Source organism: Narcine bancroftii, chromosome 3, assembly GCF_036971445.1.
Source record: "Narcine bancroftii isolate sNarBan1 chromosome 3, sNarBan1.hap1, whole genome shotgun sequence".
NCBI lineage: Eukaryota > Metazoa > Chordata > Chondrichthyes > Torpediniformes > Narcinidae > Narcine > Narcine bancroftii.
This window is the reverse complement of record NC_091471.1, coordinates 92886689-92909174: the sequence shown is the minus strand read 5'-3', so window position 1 is coordinate 92909174 and position 22486 is coordinate 92886689. Positions and strand designations below refer to the sequence as shown.

Below are 22486 nucleotides of genomic sequence, written 5' to 3'. Positions count from 1 at the left end.
TGGTGAATTTCTATTGGTGCTGGGTTTTGGTGTCCTCTGGGCCAATAATATTATATTTACCACATATTTTGGCATATAAGTGAATTTCAACCCCCCCCCCCAACCTTTTCAGCCTGACTTTAAGGGTTTTATGATACAGCTGGCGTATAGGCAGACCCCAGTTTTCTGGCTGCCTGGGCTGGCAAGTTGACTGGCATATAGGTCGACCCCCAAAGATCTCAATGCCTGAGATTGGCCGTTGACCAGCATATAAGTTGACCACCAGAGTATGTGCTCTGTTAGTTGCAGGATTCTCTCTGCTGCATGCGTGCATTGATCGACTGGGCATTGGCTGGAGGTGATCACTAGCACGGAGGGCCCATCGAAAACATGCAATACATGATGCAAGTTTGAAGTGAGTTTCAAATTGAAAGAGATTGAAATGGCCAAGAAAGAGGAGACTTTAAGAAAAATACCAAAAAGGCAATGTTCTATGAGAAATGGAATTACTTGCTGGCCAGAGTTAAAAAAGCAAGATGCAGAATGGGTATGTGAACAAGAGGCAAAATTGGTACATAGCTTTGCAAAAGAAAATAAGAACACTTGCACTGCAGTGGGCAAAGTTGCACCAAGACCTCAGTACAGACTTTAAAGCTACAGTAGGCCGGTGCAACCGTTTAATAAACAGGAAAAATTTGGTATTACAACAAAAAACTCTCAGAAACTACCAAAAGATCTTGATCATAGTTGTACATTTTCACCAGTTTATTATTTGTAACTGGCAGAAACCCCAGTTTTCATTATTGGTAATATGGGTGAAATGCTTATGAATTTCAACAAGATAGGCCAGAGGACAGAGGAATGGAATGGTGTTAAAACTGTGCAAACCAGTACAGGCCACAAAAGGACCTGGTTGACCGTGGTGTTATTGTACATGGCCAACTGGACAGAGTTAAGACCCATGGTGATCTTCAAATGCAAAATTAAACCGAAAATAAAATATTCACGAGAAAGAGTGGATGGATGAAAATGGAGTTAAACTGTGGACAGATAATGTATGGAGCAGGTGGTCAGGCGGTTTATGTAAAGAATAGAGTTTGCTGGTCTGGAATATGTTTTGTAGCCACTTAACAGAGAAAACTAAAAGTAGATTAGCACTACATAATGCTTGCATGGCAGTTAACCTGGATGGTTTGACGTCTGTATTGCAACCTCTCAATGTCCGCTTGAACGAGACCATGTCTGCGGCCAATGGAATACATGGATGTCAAGTGGTGCAGGAAATTTGTTTACAAATCTGCAACTGCCTCATCAGAGACAGACTGGGACCCATATGGTGACTGTTTAAACAGTGAGAGCATAGATGTGCTTGCTGCCATCTTTGCCTCAGACGATGACAGCGAGAATGATTTTGAAGGGTTTTTGTGATTTGTTTTGCAGATGATAGTGATCTAATTGTGCTGCTATTTTCAATAAAAATCTGTTGCAGTTGGGTTTCTTTGTTTTTTCAGAGGTCGACTTATACAACGAATCAGCTTTTAAGGGGTTGACTTGTATGGCGGATTGGTAATTTTCAATTTTGAGCTGATTGCAAGATCTCAAAAGCATATCCAGTGTATAAGTCAACCCCACACCACCTTTTGAGAATTTTTTTTGGTTTCATAACTCGACTTGTAGACCAAAATATAAGGTAATTTATATGGACCAATAATGTATATGGTTGTATGATAAAACTCAATAAAAATAATTTAAAAGAAAAAATGTGACTCAAAATAAAGTAAAGTGCTTCAAGGTTTATGTATTCATGCAAGTGAAGTTTGTTCAGTATAAGTACAGAATAGTATTTTTGTCTTTTAAACTGTTTATTCTTACTGCAGGTGTATTAGTTAGGCATTGTAAGAGCAAGTCTCAAGCAACTGGAAAATACACTTATCCGACATCTACCAATCCCCATAGGTGCTAGATACCAGGGGTTTCACTGTATTTAATGTATTGAAGAATACAACATATGATTTTTTTTTTGTTCTAAATTTAAGGCTTACATCACTGACATGGACTGGGAATGAATAAATGGATCCAATAATGAAACCCATACAGTTTATAAGTATTCTTCACAGACAGATGCTGTTTATATAACTGAAAATTATTCTGCTTTTGAGATGCACATGCAAACTCAATATTAAAAATGATTCCTTTCTTACAATTTATTCTTCCAAAAAGATGAATTTATAATGTAGCCACTGATGTTTTTTCATTGTATATCCTTAAAAAAATGTAAAAATGTTAAGTTTATACAACATTATGGCCTGATAACTAAGCTGCACTGCCCGTTCTACGAGCATAAGTTGTATTGGAAACAAAAAAGTCACATATCCAATAAAAAAATATCCAGATATTAAGAAAACACTTCCTGATTTCATTTGCAATATCGATCTGCTTTCATCTTGGATCTCCTGCAGAGCAAAACACAGAACAATAATTACGAAAGTAAAAATAAAAAGCAACTCAATAATCATAATGGATTATCATTTTCTAATTTAATACGTTCAAAAACTCAGTTACCGGTCTAGCAAAGCCTCGTGGAAAGCACCTTCTTGTCTGGCCTTCTTTAGTATTTTACTGTCTTCTGTATTCACTCTCAGCTTTTGATCTTGAAAACTCTGAAATTTCTTTCTGAAATAATGAGATATGTTTCCACAAATCTTATCACTCTCGATCAAATTTCACTTTTGAGATTTGAGCAAGGCAAGGGCATCAGCAAAATTTACACAAGGGGAGAAGTATATTGCACAGTGTATGCCATTGATGAAAAATCTCTAAGAACATTAAGTTACCATAAGATGTTCAGATACAGTAAAAGTTCTAAAAGCTAACATAAAATGTGTCAAAATGAGTTAATCTAATTTAAATTGTGAAAGGTAGATCAGAATATTTTGTAAACAAGAGAAAACTTGGAATTGTGGAGGACCAAATATTTAGCGACTGGTCTATGGAAATCACTAAAACCTGGTGGTCAATTTCAAAAATAATTAAGCTTTATAGAAAACTGACCTACCTTAAAATGACATGGAATACAGAGCAGACTGATTAAAATGCACCTGGGTTACCATGTCCATTTGACTGAAGAGATGTGAAAAATCACAAGAAAGTCAGTGATTTAATTAGGAGGTGCAAAGATCAGATTTATGTGGATATAAAACCATGGATAACCTAATTAAGATTAAATTTTAAATTAAATTTTAAAATTTACTCAGGATGAATGTGATTTGAAAACACAGATTCTCTGCTGGGCCAGTCCTGAACAAGATGAGTACCGTTAAAAGTAGAGTTAGATTGGTCAGGAAAATATACAAAAAAATGTTTTTAGAACACAATAAGCAGTGGAAATCTTTAGCTCTCAAATTTCAACAGCTGCAGAAGAGTTACAGTATTTTTGACAAACAAGATGATTTGACATTATGCATAATATTTCAGTCATATTTGAAGAATAAAAATTGTCCTTTTCTTCTCTCAGCTTTATATTCAAAATCTAGTTTTACAGGTCTGCTACTGTGCTACCGTATGTGTTGTTCCAATCCTATACCAAGACTTGACCCTCTACTGAAATCATGATTATTCTCCACAGTTCAACTTTATGAATCTCCTTGATTATAACATGTTAAGGCTATCCAAACTAAACAGCTAACTAGTGACCAAGAAAAAAAAACTCACTTAATCTTTTTGGGAAGATATGAACCTACACCTGGTGATGACATGATTTAGGAGTAGTAGCCCTCTTAGTTCCTGTATCTATCCACAGTAAAGGCCCTGTTATCCGGAATTCAAGCAACCAGCAAAATAATTATGAAAAATAAATAGGTAAAAAATATAGAAATGTAAAATTGGCGCACCTCGCTGTTAGTTTTCAATCAAGCAACAAGCAGCCGGAAGATTCACTTATCTGGCATCTACCAATCTCCATAGGTGCTGGACAACAGGAGTTTTACTGTATTTCTACTTTGAAAGTTTTGCTTCCTCTAGTATTTTGCAGGAGGCACTGATCCTTTTGAATTGCAGCTGTGCAATCTCTCATCATTTAGATCTGCATTTTTTTTGTACAACTATTTATTTTCTAGAAAATTGTAGATCTAATTGTACATTGCCTCAATTGTATTTAAATTGTTTGTGGAACTTACACATAATTGATTTCACATTGCTTTACGTTACCCTTGTCTTCATCCAACAACTCATCTTTTTCCTTTATTACAATATCAGCACAAGAACGGATCTATTAAAATAAAAATATAAATTACTGATAAGAGTACTGTTTGATATAATTAATCTGCAAGCACAAGAGAGATATATTAGCTACAAAATATAATATGACATTATATTGCCAGAATATTAAATCCATTAAACTAGAAAATTAGAAATAAAGACAAAACAATGCTTAAAAACATCGGACTGATTGATTTGTGAATGAACAAATCATCCTAAACAGAATTAAAGTATTAGAAATAGTAGCAGCTATTTGAATGGACATATTTAATTCAATACAAAAGACTAGTGGCTTAAGTTTCAACAAGAATGGAAATCAATAAAATTCAAAACTACAACCATAATTTTTCAGTGCTAACAAAAGGTCAGAAATTGAAATGCTTTTATTTTTTTCCTCCACCAATTTTGCCAGACCTAGTGCTTCCCCCCCCCCCCCACCTTTTCTTTAGTTATTGTGCAGTAAATGTAGTAATTCTGATAGCAAGATTTTCAACAAATAGAAAAATATTGTAATCAGGTAGTAGGATTAATAATTGCAGGGCACTAAGTGGAGCAGTTGAGGAGATGCAGATGCTAGGGCAAACATGCCTGAAAGGAAGGACAGATGAATGAGGATATTGAGAGTGATATGTTGAAGTGTGTTTGTTTTCTTCTTCTTTGGCTTGGCTTCGCGGACGAAGATTTATGGAGGGGGTAAAAAGTCCACGTCAGCTGCAGGCTCGTTTGTGGCTGACAAGTCCGATGCGGGACAGGCAGACACGATTGCAGCGGTTGCAGGGGAAAATTGGTTGGTTGGGGTTGGGTGTTGGGTTTTTCCTCCTTTGCCTTTTGTCAGTGAGGTGGGCTCTGCGGTCTTCTTCAAAGGAGGTTGCTGCCTGCCAAACTGTGAGGCGCCAAGATGCACGGTTTGAGGCGTTATCAGCCCACTGGTGGTGGTCAATGTGGCAGGCATCAAGAGATTTCTTTTAATGCAAGGCGTATTGTAGTAAGGCAGACAAACATAGAGCTTGGATTGGAACTAGAAAGTAGAATATTGTGGCCATTACAGAGATTTGCTGCAAGATAGTCAGGATTAGCAGCTCAATGTCCCTGAGCTTCATGTTTGACAGGATAGAGAATGAGGTAAAAGAGGGCGAGACATAGCAATGCTAATCAGGGAGTGTGATAGCTGCATTCAGAAAGAATCTATTGTGAGCTCAGCTACCAGGACAATGTAGGTAAAGATCATAAATACAGTACAATCACTCTGATTGGGCTACACTTGTGGCCTCCCACAAGTCACTGGGAAATGGAAAATAAACAGCTTAGTGGGAGACTAATTTTCCCACTATTGCCTAGGTAGCAGAGACTTAAATGAGGCAGAATTTGTGGTGCATTCAGTAGAGTTTCTTGAAGCAGCATGTGGATATCCCAACCAGGAAGGGGGTAATACTAGACCTTGTGTTTGGCAAATGAGTCCAGTCAGGCAATCAGAGTTTCAATGGTGGAACGTTTTGAAAACAGTGATTACTCTTCCTTAAGTTTCAAGATGGTTATGGACAAGGGTATGCTTGGGCCTTGTTGAAAAGTACTATATTCAGGGAGGGCAAATTATGATATGTTTACAGAGGAGCTAGGTGTGTACACTGTGAGCATGTTATTGAACAAATCCATTAATGACTTATTGGAGTTCTTTAAGGACCTACTAATTAAAGTCCATAAATGTACAAAATAAGAGAACCTTGCATCTAAGGTCATGAACTTAGTCAAAAAGGAAAAGTAGGGCACATGGAAGGATCAGGAAACTACAATCAGGCAGAGGCCCAGAGGAGTATAAAGATTGGAGGGAAGAGCTGAAGTAGGGCATTAGTAAGGCCAAAAGGGTGTATGAAATGTCCTTGGCAGGCATAATTAAAGAAAATCCTGACATTTTATATGCATTAAAAGCAAGAGGATGACTCAAGGACAGCGGAGAGAATTTATGCTTGTAGTCAGACAGAGTGAAGGTGCTCAGCAAAGCAATCTCCTACTCTTCGCCTAGTTTCTCTGATGTAGAGAAGGGCGCAAAGAGAGCACCAGATACAGTAAATCAATCCTACGGATACACAAGGTGTTGCTTCTTTTGAAAGGCCTGTGTGGTGCAACAACCTGAAACTCAACGTCGACAAGACAAAGGAGATGATAGTGGAGTTCAGAAGGACGAAGGAGCACTCTCCATGACATATCAATGGCTCCGTCATAGAGAGAGCGGAGAGCACAAAGTTCCTTGCCGTCCATTTAAAGGACAACCTATCCTGGACTTACAACATCTCCTCATTAGTCAGGAAGGTGAGCAGCACCTACACTTCCTAAGGAGGTTGAGGAGAGCAAGGCTACTGGCCAATATCCTAACAACATTCTACATAAATACAATAGAGAGTGTCCTGGCTCACTGCATCATGGCATCAGATGGGAGGTCAATACGGAGGGTGATTAAAACTGCTGAGAAGATCACTGGGGTCTCCCTTTCCTCTGTCGATGATATCTAAAGGCAGTGGTGCTTAAAGAGGTCTCAGAGAATCATTGAGGACACTTACCATCCAGCCTGCAATATCTTTAAGACACCATGTTCAAGAAGAGGTTTGCAAGAGAGCTTGTAATACCCTTCATACTTCGTGTTAATCAGTGTATCCTAATTTCACATCTGAAAGGTGTGGTTCTGATTTTGACTGTCTCATAGTGCTAGACTCAGAAAAAGTTCAAGATTCAATTAATTGTCGCGCTGCTTTCATCTGCCGTAAGGCAGACAGATTTGCCATCAGCAGAAATTACCTGAAGTTCCTCTTTCAGTCAAAGAAAGAGAAGCAAAGGAGAGTCCTCTCAGAATCATAGAATGTCCGTGGATTTGCCTCTAGCACTTCTGCAGCCATACAGAGTCCAGTCTAAACCATCAGCAGCCCAAGCTCCAGATATGAATCTCTGATACAATCAGGAACCCTTCAGCGCCCTCTCATGTCCCAGTTCTGATACCTGGTATCTCTTCAGACAGTCTTGAGCCATTCTCCAGCAGTCCAAAGCCTGGTGTAAATCCCTTGACCACAGGTGCCAGCAGCCCACAGCCTGCATGGGTTCCTTGCCTCAAGTTACCAGAGCCCACCGCCTGTGTGTTGCTTCAGCCTCAGAGCCCCTCACTGATCTGCCACTGCGGTTACTGTCCTGTGGGTCGTCTCCTCTGCTTCTCCTTCTCAGATTTTAAAAATTTTAATTTCAACCATCAGAAAAAAATTCGTAACTAATCCTAACAGTTTTCCCATACAAGGTGAAAATTTAAATCCCATTAACCAATCTCTTAAATTCCTGGGAATACAATCCTAGCCCATTTAAACTCTTTTCCTAAATCCTAGCCCATTTAAACTCTTTTCCTAAATCCTAGCCCATTTAAACTCTTTTCCTAATTTAACTATTGCAGTTCGAGTATTGTTCTGGTAAATCTACTCAGCTCTCCCTTCAAAAAGCAATACATCCTTTCTCATATTTTATGCCTAAAACTATGCGTAAACTGACTGTGCCATTGGAAGATGTAGCATAAATTTTAACTGCTTGTACTCATTTCATTAGATGTTAAGCCAAGTAATTTGGCAACAAGCAAAACTGTAAACAAATTGATATCAATGGGTTTATATCCAATCATTATTTAAATTCAGTTATAAATTATCCGTTGAGGCACAACATATCTTTTCAGATATAAACAATAGATTATGTCTCAAATTATTTTGAATACTCATGCAGAATTTACCAAGGAAATAAATCAGAATTTTTATTAACATTTGATAGCAAGGCTATGTAAACTTATAAAAGAAATGGAATAAACAACTTATTCTTAGTTTACAATGAATTAGCCACCCCCTCATGAATACCTTAATCATCTCGTCCTCTCCAGCTGTCTTTTGCTTTGCAATAATGTCACCTTCATCATTATATGAAATGAAGCAGCTGTTTGAAGCCAACAATGCTAGCTTTCCCTGGAAAAAATAAAGCTTGTGAGAATTCAATTGTTTCTTATTATACAAATATTGAAATTGTTTATGTACTACTGAGTAGGTTGCTGAACTCCATTCTTCCCATCTCCTCCCAAACATATCATAACACCACCATCTTAAAATAACACAAGGAAAGAAACTTGCTATTTCTAAACTCAGATCAGATTCCTGCATTTCTCCCCGAGTGCAAGATTAAACCAATGTTAAATGATTTTAATACTTGTAGGTCAGACGTCAGTAATCCTAACCTACAGCACAGGGTGAAAAAACACATAAATGTACCTTTGCCACATAAAGGTATTGTTTGATCTGCTGAGTTTCTCCAGCATTTGTGAGTTTTTTCACTTAACCACGGTGTCAACAGAATCCTGTGTTTTACCACAGCACAGAGTGGATCATTCATGCATTTTCATAGACATGAAATATCACTTATGCCAAAATAGCAGGTCACAAGCTACAAGTAAAATCATTATATTTGAATCATGGCATGCAAACTCATAACAGAGTTATGGCATCACTGGCAGTAACACAAAACTAGTAATTCAGGCTATGCAATTATCTTTATAAACTTTTATGGCTGTGTATCTCTCCTTTAACCAGCAGCTTGTCCTTAATGTGTTTGTGCTTATATTTTTAAATACAGGTCAAAGCTCCGAAATCTGAAATGCTCCAAAATCTGAAACTTTTTGAGTGCCGACGTGATGCCACAAGTGGGCGCCAGTTTGTTACCTACCAGACCTACATTATTTATTGTGTTTTTTGTCATCCAGCAAAACTTCTAGTATTTGGTGCTGCATTTATCTTTTGTAAGCAGAGATCAATTTTCTTTTGGTAAGTACAAAACATTATTCACATTATTCCAAAATCCAAAAAAAATCCTAAATCTGAAACACTTCTGGTCCCATGCATTTTGGATAAGGGGTACTTGACCTGTATTATTTTTAGTTGACTTGATTGGACTTGATAGCTAATTAAAATGGCCATTAAAGACCTTGCACCATGGTTTTCAAGCCAGTGATTTTTGATGTTTCTGGTTACTGAATAAGTACTTTCTTTCTCAGGCCTATAATTATGCAGGGAAATTAAATTAAGACTCCTTGCTTCAATGAATTAGAGAAAAAAAAAAGACAATTTCAATTTTAGAACTGCAACACTATGCAAACCGTTGGGAGTAGATGACATAGCAGATGTGTCAGAACGAGATATCAGGGTGAATCAAAGCTCTGAAGTATCAATCAGCCCAGCTCAACTTCAAACAGTTGCCAGGGAGAAGGTTATGGAATTGGTAGAATGAACAGGAAAATCATTCCTGATTTTAAACAGTTATCAAATCTAGTTCCCTCTTCTCTACTATCTCAATATGTCCACATAAATAAATCACTTATCCACTCTGATGAATTAAGAGTATTTGCATAGCTTGGTACCAATAACTGAATATAATTTTCTGCATTCAACTTTATTAATTACCAATTTGTATTTGGAATGCAGAAACCAAGGTATAATATTTTTAGGTAAGAATAAATGAATAAAATTTAAAGGAGGCAACTTACATCCTGAAACACTGGCTCCCACTGTTCTCGTGATCCAATTGCATCTGATCTCCCAGTAATGATACCATCAGAATTTATTCCCATATACTTGCCATAGCCAGACTTCAGTGCTATCCTACAGGAAATAATCAGAGGAATGAAATATATTCTGCAATGGTGATGTATAATAAAGTTGAAATAGGGATGAATTGTATTTACAATCATTTAAAAAATATTTTCCATAAAATCTATGACTCAGTGTAATAATGACTAGTTTAGTGACATATTTTTATCATCTATCAAATGATTTAATTATTATAACCTTGAATATTTGTATTACTTCGATAAAATCCGAACAATAAATATTATTGTGGCGGCCCGCAATTGCGGAGATCGGGCCGGCACATCACGCGGAAGCAGCCAAGGACAGAGATCGCTAAAGTGACTCCCAGGACAATGAACCAGTGGGGGTAGAAGCTGAGGAAGCATCAGACCAATAGCCCTAAAATGGTGTTGGTCAAGCTAACTCAGCAGAAACAGGCTGGGGAAGAGGGCATTCATATGCATGGATGTTCCCGCCCGCTATTTTTATTCATATGGATGGTGTAAACTTGAACATTATAAAAGCAGCCTTTCCAGCCCAAATAAAGGAGTGAGCTTAACCTGCCTCACTGAGTGTGTGTGTTTCTTTGTAGAAGTCGGCAACGATTGGTGACCTCGATGGTTTAGAAGGAATCTAAACCTAGCGATGGAGAACGAAGCAGCAGTCAGCACAGTCGGCCTGAAGCTCCCAACCTTCTGGACAGTTCGACCCGGTGTGTGGTTCAACCAGGCAGAGGCTCAGTTCCAGATCCAGTTCCAGAGACAACCTGGTACTACCATGTGGTGAGCACCCTGGATCCACAGACTGCAGACAGAGTGGCCAACTTTATCCACAGGCCACCATCAGATGGCACTTACACTGCCTTCAAAGAGCTATTAACCAAGACGTTCGGACTCTCTCGGAGAGAGCGAGGAGCATGTTTGCTCCACCTGGATGGGCTTGGAGACAGATCCCATTCGGCAATCATCAACGAGATGCTGGCACGTCTGGGAGATGAGCAGTCCGGCATCATGTTCAAGCAGGCGTTCCTGGAACTGATGCCTGAACAGATGCAGATTTCACCGACCCCCACAAAGTCGCAGCATGGGCAGACATTCTGTGGACTAGTCAACTAAAAATAATACAGGTCAAGTACCCCTTATCCAAAATGCATGGGACCAGAAGTGTTTCAGATTTAGGAGTTTCGCAATCAGACCAGAGCAGTCCCAAGCGAGGAACAGCAGACGAGAGGCAGGAGTGAGTCTAGCGACAGATGGTGCTTTTACCACCAGAGATGGGGCACCGAGGCCCACCGATGGCAGTCCCCCTGTGAGTTTCAGGGAAACAACAAGGCCAGCCATCGCTGACGGCCACAACGGCTGGCCACCAAGAGAGCCTCCTGTACGTCTGGGACCACCTGTCTGGCAGACACTTCCTGGTAGATACAGGAGCAGAGGTCAGCATGATACCCCAAACAGGGTTGGACACTAGATGCAGGCTAGCGGGACCCACGTTGAGGACTGCCAACAACAGTAGTATACGGACCTAAGGCACTCGTAGGGTGCAGTTCGGGGCCAGTCACTTCTTGTGGGAGTTCACGCTGGCCGCCAAAGAAGCACTGGCCAAAGCTGCACTCCTGACCCACCCCAGACCAGATGCACCCATGGCCTTCACAGTCGATGCCTCAGGAACAGCGATTGGTGGAGTCCTGGAGCAGCAGATTAAAGAAAGTTGGTACCCACTAGCTTTCTTCAGCAAACATCTGTGGCCCCCTGAACTAAAGTACAGTGGTTTCGATAGAGAGCTGCTGGCGCTGTACTTAGCCATCTGCTACTTCCGGTACTTTCTTGAGGGAAGGGGTTTCAAGGACCACAAACCACTGATTTTCGCCCTGGCTAAAATCTCCGATACCTGGTCAGCCCACCAACAGAGACACTTGTCTTACATCTTGGAGTACACCATTGGGAAAAGACAATGTGGTCGCGGACGCCTTGTCAAGGCACAGCATCCACTCCCTGGTCAACGGTCTGGACTTCACAGCACTGGCAGAGGCACAGCGGCAGGACGACGAGATCCCACAGTCACAGGCCTTTGGCTTCAGGACGTTCCAGTCGGCACAGGTACTACTACCCTCCTGTGCGACATGGCCACCAACTGTAGGAATGGCATGGAGGCGACGAGTTTTTGACTCCATCCATGGGCTGGCACACCCATCCATCAGGATTACGGTCTGGCTGGTGGCCAGCAAGGATTGCAGAAACGTGTCTGGGAGTTGGCCAAGGCGTGTACGCAGTGCCAAAATGCAGCGACACACCAAAGTCCTCTCACTGCCTTTCGAGCCAACGGAACGCAAATTTGACATAGTGGGACCCTTGCCAGTCTCTCAGGGTTTCCACTACCTGTTCACAGTGGTCAACCGCTTCACCCGGAGGCCAGAAACAATCCCCCTTGCCGACACATCCACCAGGTCCTGTGCCAAAGCTCTCCTCTCTTCCTGGATTGTAAAATTCAGAATGCCACAGCACATCACTTCTGACCAAGGGGCACAATTCACCTCCAGTTTCTGGACCGACACTGCCAACCTGTGGGGCGCTCCATACGACAACATACCACTCGAAAGCCAACAGCATGGTGGAGCGTTTCCACAGGCTCTTCAAGACTGCTCTCATGACCAGACTCAAAGACGCCAACTGGATGGACGAGCTACCACGGGTACTACTGGGCATCTGAATAGTGCCGGAAGAAGACCTCCACGCATCCTCTGCTGAACTCTTCTATGGAGCCCCATTCACAGTTCCCGGGGATTTCATTCCACAGGCCAGAGTGTGGATTCTGGTACATTCAGTGGACTCTACAAAATGACGTTACTGAAACTTTCGTCTTGGTCAGACATCCTTTACTCTCAGAATTGTGAGGTATGTGCACAGAGCCTCACAGAGATTCTCTCTCTGTGAAAGCTGACAGAGAAAAACTGAACATGTGTTTCAATGCTTTCCCATTGTCTGGTTCAGAAATGGGGGGAGTTACATTTGGCCCAATCAAAAGTTCACACAATACATTCTTACCCAATGCAATTGCTATTAAGTACAAATTACATTGCTACAGATGATTGATAGCCTCTTATCAGACCTGCTCATTTGATTGGTTCAGAGTAAATTCCTACAGTTGGTTGTCGTGCTAATTGGTCCTTTTGAATTGCCGTGCCCATCTTACTAGAATGTTGCAAAATCTAGCTACACTATCACTAGCTGTTAAATCTTTCCTTTCTCACATGGTCCAGCCCTTATTTTGAGACAACGGCCCCTGGTTCTGACTATCTGGCAGACATCCTTGTATCCAGCCTTTCAAGCTGTGTGGGAATTTTTAAGTTTCAATGAGACCTTCTCCAATTCTTCCATGTTCTATAAAACACAGTCTTTGCAATCTAACCTCGTGACATGATCATCATCCTTGGAACCAGTCTAGCAAATATTTGCAGCATTTCTTCTATAGAAAATACAGTATATACAGGTATTCATGTAAAATTCAATCTCATGTAAGTCAACTACCTATTTTTAGACAAAACATCTGGAAATTTCCATATATCTCGTGTAAAAGTCAACCCAAGTCTCCCACCTTGTCCCTGGCTGCTCACAGGCAGGTGTTCCCAGCGCCTTGGTTGCAAACTCATGCCTCAGCCCTGACTGCCTGCCCATTGGAGCTCCCAACGAGTCTAGTGCAGTCTCTCGCTCTAGCCACCTGCCGATTGAATCTCACGACGCCTATGACGACGTAGATACTTATCGCAGACCAGATTTCCGCCTGTGGTACGATGCATGTTTTGATGGGCAGACTGTATTATTACTTTAATTCATTGCATTTTTGTTCTTTATTCCTTTAGAGATCATTTGGACTTCTGATACTGATATGGTACTTTGAATTTCAGCCTCTCAAAGGTAGTATCTATATAATAGTTGACTCCATAGATTTAACATTAAAAAATGGTCTACAAAATACAACTTTTAATCGAGTATATATGGCAATTACATTTTATAAGAACAAGGGACTAAAACTACACAATACTGCAAGAGTTCTCGTTCTAAGTTGCTATATAAAACTGCAGTAAAGCATCTTTACTCCCATTCTCAAATCGATTTGTTATAAAGGCCAAAATACCAAGTGCCTTCCTAATTGCCTGCTGCACCTGCAATGTTAGTTTGCAGTGATTTTAAATATTAATATTACTCAATCTCTCACCACTTAAAAAAGGCTTATTTCTGTTTTATGCGAAGTAAATAATATAAAATCTAAACAAAAGATGAGTCTCAAAAGTAAACGTCTTTACAAATTATCAGTCATTAAATTTTGTCTGAATACACTCCTCCAAGTGCTTTCATTTTGTTTTGCCATGTCAAAGCCATTATAGTACTTAAATTCAAATTGCTGCAGTGCCTAGCTGCACAGTGCCTACTTCCCAATACAATTTGGCAAAGTGCAATCCTTTTATATTCTATTCAATGCAGACAATGAAAATCTCACACGTTGGGCCATTACCTTAGATGTTGACCATTCTTTTTCTCCCATTGATGATGCTTGACCTGCAAAGTTCCTCCTGCCAATTGTTTTTTGCTTCATTCCAATTTTACACACTTTCCATAATAGTGTGAGGTCTTATCTTATGCCACAGCCTTTTATGGGGTGCCTTATCAAATGTCAAATTTATAGAATAGGAAGAGAACTATTTACCATCTGACTAAGTCTGCACAGTTCTTCAATGTCAATGGCTTTGATTAACAAATTTCCTAAATGGCAGTGGCATCTGAGCAACTTTATCAGATTAATTTTGACATTGATCATTATTAGTAAAAAACAATGGTAGTGGTAAGCAGTGTTGATAGAGTAATGGGTGAAATAGGAAAGCAGGAATCATCAATAATATCACTGAATAATAACTTGCATTTCTCACCTGGTTTCAGATAATTTGATAGCAGTTAACTGCTCTGGGGGATCAGGGATTCCATTATCTGCACAGGAAGAAAAAGAATGGTAAAAGATGATATCTTACAAGACATCTCACAATTGTCAGGAAGAAAATGATGCTGAAATATCCTTGCTACAAAATTAATGAGGAAACAAACTTGCATTTGCACACCTTCCATGTCTCAAAATACCTCAGAGGAGCTTTATATACACTTTCAATGTGAAATACTGTAGCAAGTTAGTGTATACTCATTCGATAAATCCAACTAATGCTTTGGTTGAAGAGTGAACATTAGGTACACATAGGGAAAACCTGTGTTCCTTTCTAATTAGTGCTCTTGGATGGTTTATAAACATCAGATGAAACTGGCTTCAATAGTCAATAATCTTGTCTGAAAGGCAGCCATCTTTGTGTAGTTTGAATTCACACTGACACTGCCTATTGTTTGCTAGTATTTTCTGTTTTATTTTCAGATTTTTGCTGTAAAATTGTTTTTATTTCTCTTCCAGAAATGCCCTCTTCGAGTCTGTTCTGCAAGATTTCTCTATCACTCTCCATCTCTAGCCCTCCTTTTTTTTCTGCAAATTCCGATGTTTCCAATTTTTCTCAGTTTGACTAAAAAAGTTATTGACCTGAAATGATACCCTACATCTCTTTGGGTACTGCCTAACTTGGTGAATATTTCCAGGATTTTCTATGTTTATTTTCAATTTATAACCTTCTGAGAGGGACTGCTGTTTTGAGCCAACTTGATACATGAATTAAATTATTACTATTTAAAAGTACCAGATGAGATATCCTTTTGGTTAACATATCGATATTCTTTCCAACAGATATCTAGGATTAATCAAACCCAACTGAAACACTAGTCTGTCTGTGAAGTTTCACAAAAAGCAGAGAATGGAGTCAGAGTTGTACAGCACATAAATCAGCTTTCTGGCCCACCACATCTATGTGGACCTTTTTGCTGAACTACACCAATCCCATTGCCTGCATTAAGACTGTGTCCTTATATGCCTTGGCCTTTTAAATGTTTGTCTAAACGCCTCGTAAATGTAATGATTATATCTTGTTTTACTACCTCTTTTGGCATTACATTCTTCAGATTCCCGTAAAAACTCTATCTCTCACTTTAAAATTATGACCTCTTGCTTTCCATACCCCTACCATGAAAAAATTATTTTGATGATTATCTCTACCTCTCTCTCTCAATCTTACATACTTCTATTACAGTATGTCACTTTTACTTCAGGAAAAACAAGCCAAGTCTATTTGCTTTATCGCCATAATTTAAGCCCTCCAATCCAGGCCACATCCTGGTGGATCTACTCTGCACCCTCTCCAGTGCAAGCCCAGCTAAACAAAAATTGCATGTTTCAATGAGATCATCTCTCATTATTCTGAAATAGTTTTGGCTCAGTTTTCTTAACTTTGGGTTTAATAGCACAGACAAACCCAATTTAAATCATTTCATACTGTGCAAACAAACCTTTATGTGGTGCTCCAAGAGTAAAAAGACCATTATCAAGTGCATGGATATAGGTGCCTTTTCCCATCTCTATTGCCACACTTCCTGTAATTTCTCCAAAATTTCGAACTGCCCACCATCCTCCTGGAACAAAAAAAATTTATATATGTAACACTGAAGAAACTTGCAATTACTTGACATCTTGCACGGCCATGTTAAATACATTTAAATTAAAAAAAAAGAGATACAGCATGGTAACAGGCCCTTCTGCCCCATGCCATCAAAATGTACCTATGTGAGCAATCAACCCACTAACCCTGTATGTTGATGGAATGTGGAAAGAAACCGGAGCACCTGGAGAAAACCCACACAGACATGGGAGAATGGATAAACTCCTTACTGACAGTGCTGGATTCGAACCCGGCTTGTTAGTGATGTAATAACCACTACACTAACCGAGCTGCACTTCAGAAGTAGGGAATGATTTGGACCAGTAGCCATTTCTTAGCCAAATGAAGTGACTAAATTAGACATATTAAGGTCTCACAAATTGCAGACATAAATGTTAGTAAATCTATTATTGTGAAATTAAGGGAAAAAAATTACTGGTACCTATTTTTTAGTAAGTATCATTGTATCTTTTATGTTTTCACAAACAAAACGGTAAGAACCTAAGGTGAACTGCACAATATTCCTGAGGCAATTCAGTATGGGTTCCGTGCTAAACTGAAGTAGCATCTTGAAATGAGAACAAAAGTCGAGATGTATGGGTTCTTCCCAGGGATGCATGCAGAGATAGACAACCAGTACTTACTTGAAGATCATCAACTTGGTTAAAGATATTCTTTGGTTTGCCTGAATCTTGTTAATCTTCCTGCAAAGTGAGATGTCAGTGAGGGAATGCTGCTGACTGACTGATATTAAGGGGCTGAGATTGGTGGGAACTCCCTCAAAAAACAAAATGGGGAGGGGGTGGGAGGAAGGAGGAGTAATCCTGGAAGTTGGCACATCAGTGTTAAGAATGCCATAATGCTACAAGGTACAATAGCAGAATGCACAAATGAATAATGACACTGTGAATGTGAAAAGACTTTGCAGTATAAATATGTTTTTATTCAAGTGGGGTTTGAATCCAATCTTTTTGATTTGAGATGGTCCTGCCATTAACGACACAGTACAAATCCCAAAACAAACTTAATTGTAATGGCTGCGTAGCTTGGGTACAATCAGGTATTTTCTGTAATTCACTGTGACCCCATAGAAATTTAAACCACAGAACCAAAGAACACTACACACATAAACAGGCCCTTTGTCTTATCTAGTCCATGCCAAGTTATTTATTCTGCCTAGTCCCATCAATATGCATCTGGACCAAACCCCTCCCATCCATGCACCTATCCAATCTTCTCTTAAGTGTCAAAATCGAACCTGTATTTCATGACCTCTGCTAGCAGCTCAATCCACACTCTCACCAGTCTCTGAGTTCTTTCTAACATTCCTTTTAAATATTCCACCTTTCACCCTTAATCTTGTCTCACGCAACCTCAGTAGAAAAAGCCTGATTGCGTTTACCCTCTCTATAACCCCCGTAATTTTATACAGCTCTGTCATTCTCTGATCCTCCAGGGAATAAAATTTTTATCTTAGTTAACCTTTCCTTATAACTTTTCTCTGCAGTCGTGCAATTTTATTGAGGTCTCTCCTGTTGGTAGGTGACCACAACTGCACACAATACTCCAAATTACTCCAAATTTAGCCTCACTGATGTTTTGCAACTTCAACATAACATTCAAACTCCTGTTCTCAATACTTTGATTTTCAAAGGCCAATGCACCAAAAGCTTTCTGTCCGACCCCATCTACCTGTGATGTCACTTTCAAGGAATTTCATATTTGTATTCTCTGATACATCTGTTCTGCTGAATTCCGTAATGAACTGTTTACAAGTCATCCCAAAATGCAACACATCATACTTGTCCACATTAAATTTCATCTGCTACTTTACAATCATTTTTACAGTTGGTTCATGTTCTACTGCAAGCTTTGAGAACTTTCCTCGCTGTCCACTACACCTTCAATTTTAGTCTCATCTGCATCTTGTTGATCCAGTTTACATTATTGATGAAGATGATGAATAACAATAGACCCAGCACCATTCCCTGAGGCACACCACTTGTCACAGTCTCTAGTACCATTCTCTAGCTTCTCCCATGAAGCCAATGTCTTATCGTCATCCTGCATGCCAAATGACTGAATCTTCTTGACTAACCTCAAATGCGGGACATTTAACAAATGCCTTATTAAATTTCATGTGGACAATATCCATGGCTTTCCTTTGTCAACTTTCCTGGGATTGCACCCCTTCACCCCTTAACAATACAGGGGTTCATTTTTGGATACAAAATGTTGCAAGTCTAAACACAGGAGTGACCTGATAAAGATAATAGGATGTATTTATAAACATTTGAAAGAATTATAAGGGAGATTGATTGGCTGGAAGTAAAAATCTTGTGTGATTGTTAAGTCCAGTATTTATTGCCCATCTCTTATTACTCCTGAAAATGTGTCGAACTGACTTCTTGGATGGTTGCAATCCAGTAAAATTGTAATTTAGGTATGATAATGGGCAACTACATTATTTGAAGTATTTTTAAACCGTTTGACAATTATGGTAATGTGAAGTGAATATTTTACCAACAAATTTTGAGCATGTCCATTTAGATTAAAGAAAAATATTTTCTCATGTCCAAAATGAATGGGTAAAAATATGCATTAAAAACCCAGAAGAGCAGAGAAATTTTGTTACCAAACTCACTTACCAACAATATCAACCACCTGTTCTTCTTGTTCCTCTCGTTTTCTTTTTTCTTTGTTTTTCTTCTTCTTGCTAAAGTAAAATGCAATGACGAATTTGAACATCTAAACCACACAGAAGTTATTGCAATGATGCCTGACCATTCATTCTTCATCGATTCAAAAACAAATATGGCAGCCAGTAAATTCAGGGCTTTAGAATAATAGTATTCTTCAATAAAATTGAAGCTGGTCTAAGTGTTGGTCAAATTACATTTAGCAGAGTTGGCAAGAAAAACCTTTAATCTGCAGATGCACTGCACTCAACATGATACGGCTTCACTTTAGGAAACCTACATATAATTACACAAGGATATGATCATAGGTTACTACACACATACATACAGTGTGTTTGTATTTGTTGTTTTGCAATCATTTAAATGCAAAAACACTGTATATATCTGGTAATATATGGTAACCTATGACCATGTCCTCCTTGGACTGGCCAATCTGAGTTGAGGCCTGTGACTAGTGGTACCACAGGAATCAGCACTGAGCCTATTGTGTTTGTCATCTATATTAACAGATGAATGAGAATATAGTTAACATGGTTAGTAACTTTGTGGATGGCAAAGTGGATAGTGACCAGATGTAAACATTGAAGAACAGAGAGATCCAATGGTACAGGTATTTTCCTGCAAATGGTGACAGAGTGATGAAAAAATAATTGAACGCTTGCCTTCACCTTTCAGGAAATCCAGTACAGGAGCTGAGATTTGACAGTACAAGACACTGATAAGGCAACTCTGGCCCTCGGCTATTGGAAAAATGCTATTAAGGTCAAAAGGATGCAGTAAGGTAAGTAAGGATGTTATAAGAACAAGGAGGGGCTGGATAGGCTTGGACTATTTTCACTGGTGCATAGAAGGTGGGGAGGTGACCTTGTAGATATATAAAATCATGAGTGGCATAGATAGGTTTCCAGGGTATCCTACCAGGCATAGGTTTAAAATGAGATGGGAAAAATTTAAAAGGGACTTGAGGGGTACCTTCTTCTCAAAATGAATGGTGGGTATATGGAATGCGCTGTTAAAGTCAAAGAAGTAGGGACAATTGTAACATTTAAAAAAATATGGATAAGAAGGATTTAAAGAGATATGGACCGAACGCAGGCAAATGGAATGAGCTTGGTTGGCATGGGCAAGTTGGGCCAAAGGGTCTTTTCCTGAGCTGTAGAACTCTATGCCTGGTGTTTCTCTCTGCTGGTGCACCCTCTCTTTCCGCAGGAAGATTTTGCATGTCTCTCTGTCTGTGCAGAAGTCTACTTCCTCCCTCTGTGTGTACAGTCACTCTTTGTGGATACACACACTCCCTCTCTATATAGTCTTTGGGTAGATAGGCTCTTTTTCTCTGTAAATACAGCCTTTCTCTGTGTATAAATAGATACAGTCTCTCTGTAGACAGTATTTCTCTCTGTATTGTCTATCTTTGTAGACAGTCTTTCTCACTGTGTAGATACAGCCTGTGTGTGTGAAGATATAGCTTTTCTGTGTGTGTGTGTGTGAGAGAGAGAGAGAGAAAATACAGGCTCTCTCTCTGTGAGTAAAGTATTCCTCTCTGTATGGTCTCTTGTCTGTATAATCTCTCTCTGTGTAGATACAGCCCCTTTCAGAGTGTATAGCCTCTCTCTGTGTACATGCAGCTCCTCTCAGTGTGTGTAGTCTCTCTCATTGTGTATAGTCTCTCACTGTGTACAGATAGTCTCTTTCTGTGTAGATGCCCCCCTTCTCAAATGTGTAGATAGTCTCTCACTGTGTAGATACAGACCCTCTGTGTGTAGTCTCTCCCTCTGTGCAGATAGTCTCTTTGTCTTAGTGTGTAGATGCTGCTCCTCTCCCTCTGTGCAGATAGTCTCTTTGTCTTAGTGTGTAGATGCTGCTCCTCTCATTGTGTATAGTCTCTCTCATTGTGTAGTCTCTCTCACTGTGTAGATACAGACTCTCTGTGTGTAGTCTCTCCCTGTCTCTGTGCAGATACAGTCTCTTTCTCTTAGTGTGTAGATGCAGCCCTCTCACTGTGTACAGATACAGCCTCTCCTAACACCCCGGGTAAAAAGCCGCCTCCCTCACTGCAAACACCAGCCCCTAAGTCCCACATTCGCCGTATTATCTCCTTTCCCACCCGCCAATTTCTGGTCGCACTTTTGTTCTGAGCCAGTTAAACCCGAACCTTTTTACTCCTTTCAGCACCAACTTCGTACGCTTCACACACGCATATTCGGCCATGTTGGACTGAAGTCGCGACACCGAGCCGTCACAGCGACGCCGAGCGGACGGGAGGGCCAAGCACTGTGCGCAGCAGCGCCGAGCGGACGGGAGGGCCAGGCACAGAGCGCAGCAGCGCCGAGCGGACGGGAGGGCCAGGCACAGAGCGCAGCAGCGCCGAGCGGACGGGAGGGCCAGGCACAGAGCGCAGCAGCGCCGAGCGGACGGGAGGGCCAGGCACAGTGCGCAGCAGCGCCGAGCGGACGGGAGGGCCAGGCACACCGGGCGCAGCGACGACTGGTGGAAGAGTGTGGTAAATTTACAACACCCTTAAAGGAACATGTTCTAATTTTATTAAAGTTTTCTTTAACGTTATCCACGAATATTTAATCTTAACAATGTGAAAGTTGAAATGTTAGGTAATTGGAACGGTGTCAGCAAGCAATTTAGGGTTATCAGATTGTTGGGTGCTGTCCGGAGCCCCAATAACGACACAAAGACTGAGGGGGAACGATAGACTTCATTGTACTAAAGACTGCTGGCCTGGGTCCAAGGCGAGGAAATGAGCGGGAAGGAGAGGGGGCTCGACCTTTATGGCCGGGGTCACATGGGCAGGACCAGGGAGGAGTTAAGGACAGGGAGACTCGATGGAGAGTGGGGGCCAGCCAGTGCACATAATCATATCACCACATCAAGTTAACTACGCAGACAAGACTCTGTTACCAAAATATTCATTTCTTATCCAATTAAAATATAATTATTTTGGTAAACCACTGTATGTATATGTTTGTCTGTTCGGGCGTACCCATTGGCCGATTGTGGCTGCTCCCCCATGCTCCAGAATAAGAACAAGAAATAGGAGCAGAAGTTGACCATCCGGCCCATCGAGTCTGCTCCGCCATTCAATAATATCATGGCTGATCTGATCAATGACTCAACTCCACCTATCTACCTTTTTTCCCATATCCCTTAATTCCTTTTTTTTAATGTAAAAAATCTATCCAACTGAACTTTAAATATGTTTAGTGGAGTAGCCTCAACTGCTTCCCTGGGTAGAGAATTCCACGGATTCTCTAATCTCTGGGAAAAACAGTTTTTCCTCATCTCTGTCTTAAATCTACTCCCTGAATCTTGAGGCTGTGTTCCTTCGTTCTGGT

At 40.2% G+C, this 22486-nt stretch overlaps 1 protein-coding gene across 1 annotated transcript; it reads right to left on the bottom strand.

Annotated features, from left to right (window-relative positions):
- Positions 1-588: 588 nt before the first annotated feature.
- On the bottom strand, positions 589-21401 carry frg1 (FSHD region gene 1). Its single transcript, XM_069924532.1, has 9 exons — positions 21295-21401; positions 19092-19159; positions 16295-16417; positions 14791-14848; positions 9785-9899; positions 8112-8216; positions 4155-4246; positions 2542-2652; positions 589-2432 (listed from the first exon to the last, which is right to left on the bottom strand). Exons 1-9 carry the CDS (start codon positions 21348-21350, stop codon positions 2396-2398), a joined length of 765 nt encoding a protein of 254 aa, XP_069780633.1. The 5' UTR covers positions 21351-21401; the 3' UTR covers positions 589-2395.
- Between the last annotated feature and the right edge of the window lie 1085 nt (positions 21402-22486).

Bases quoted from the DNA above. Each gene is read 5' to 3' on its own strand.
- frg1 (XM_069924532.1), bottom strand. From the start codon at position 21,350: ATGGCCGAATATGCGTGTGTGAAGCGTACGAAGTTGGTGCTGAAAGGA. The intron at 19,160-21,294 runs GTTCGGGTTTAA...ATTTTACTTTAG, and splicing joins GTGCTGAAAGGAGTAAAAAG to CAAGAAGAAGAAAAACAAAG. The intron at 14,849-16,294 runs GTTTGTTTGCAC...CTTCCTGTGCAG, and splicing joins TCTTGGAGCACCACATAAAG to ATAATGGAATCCCTGATCCC.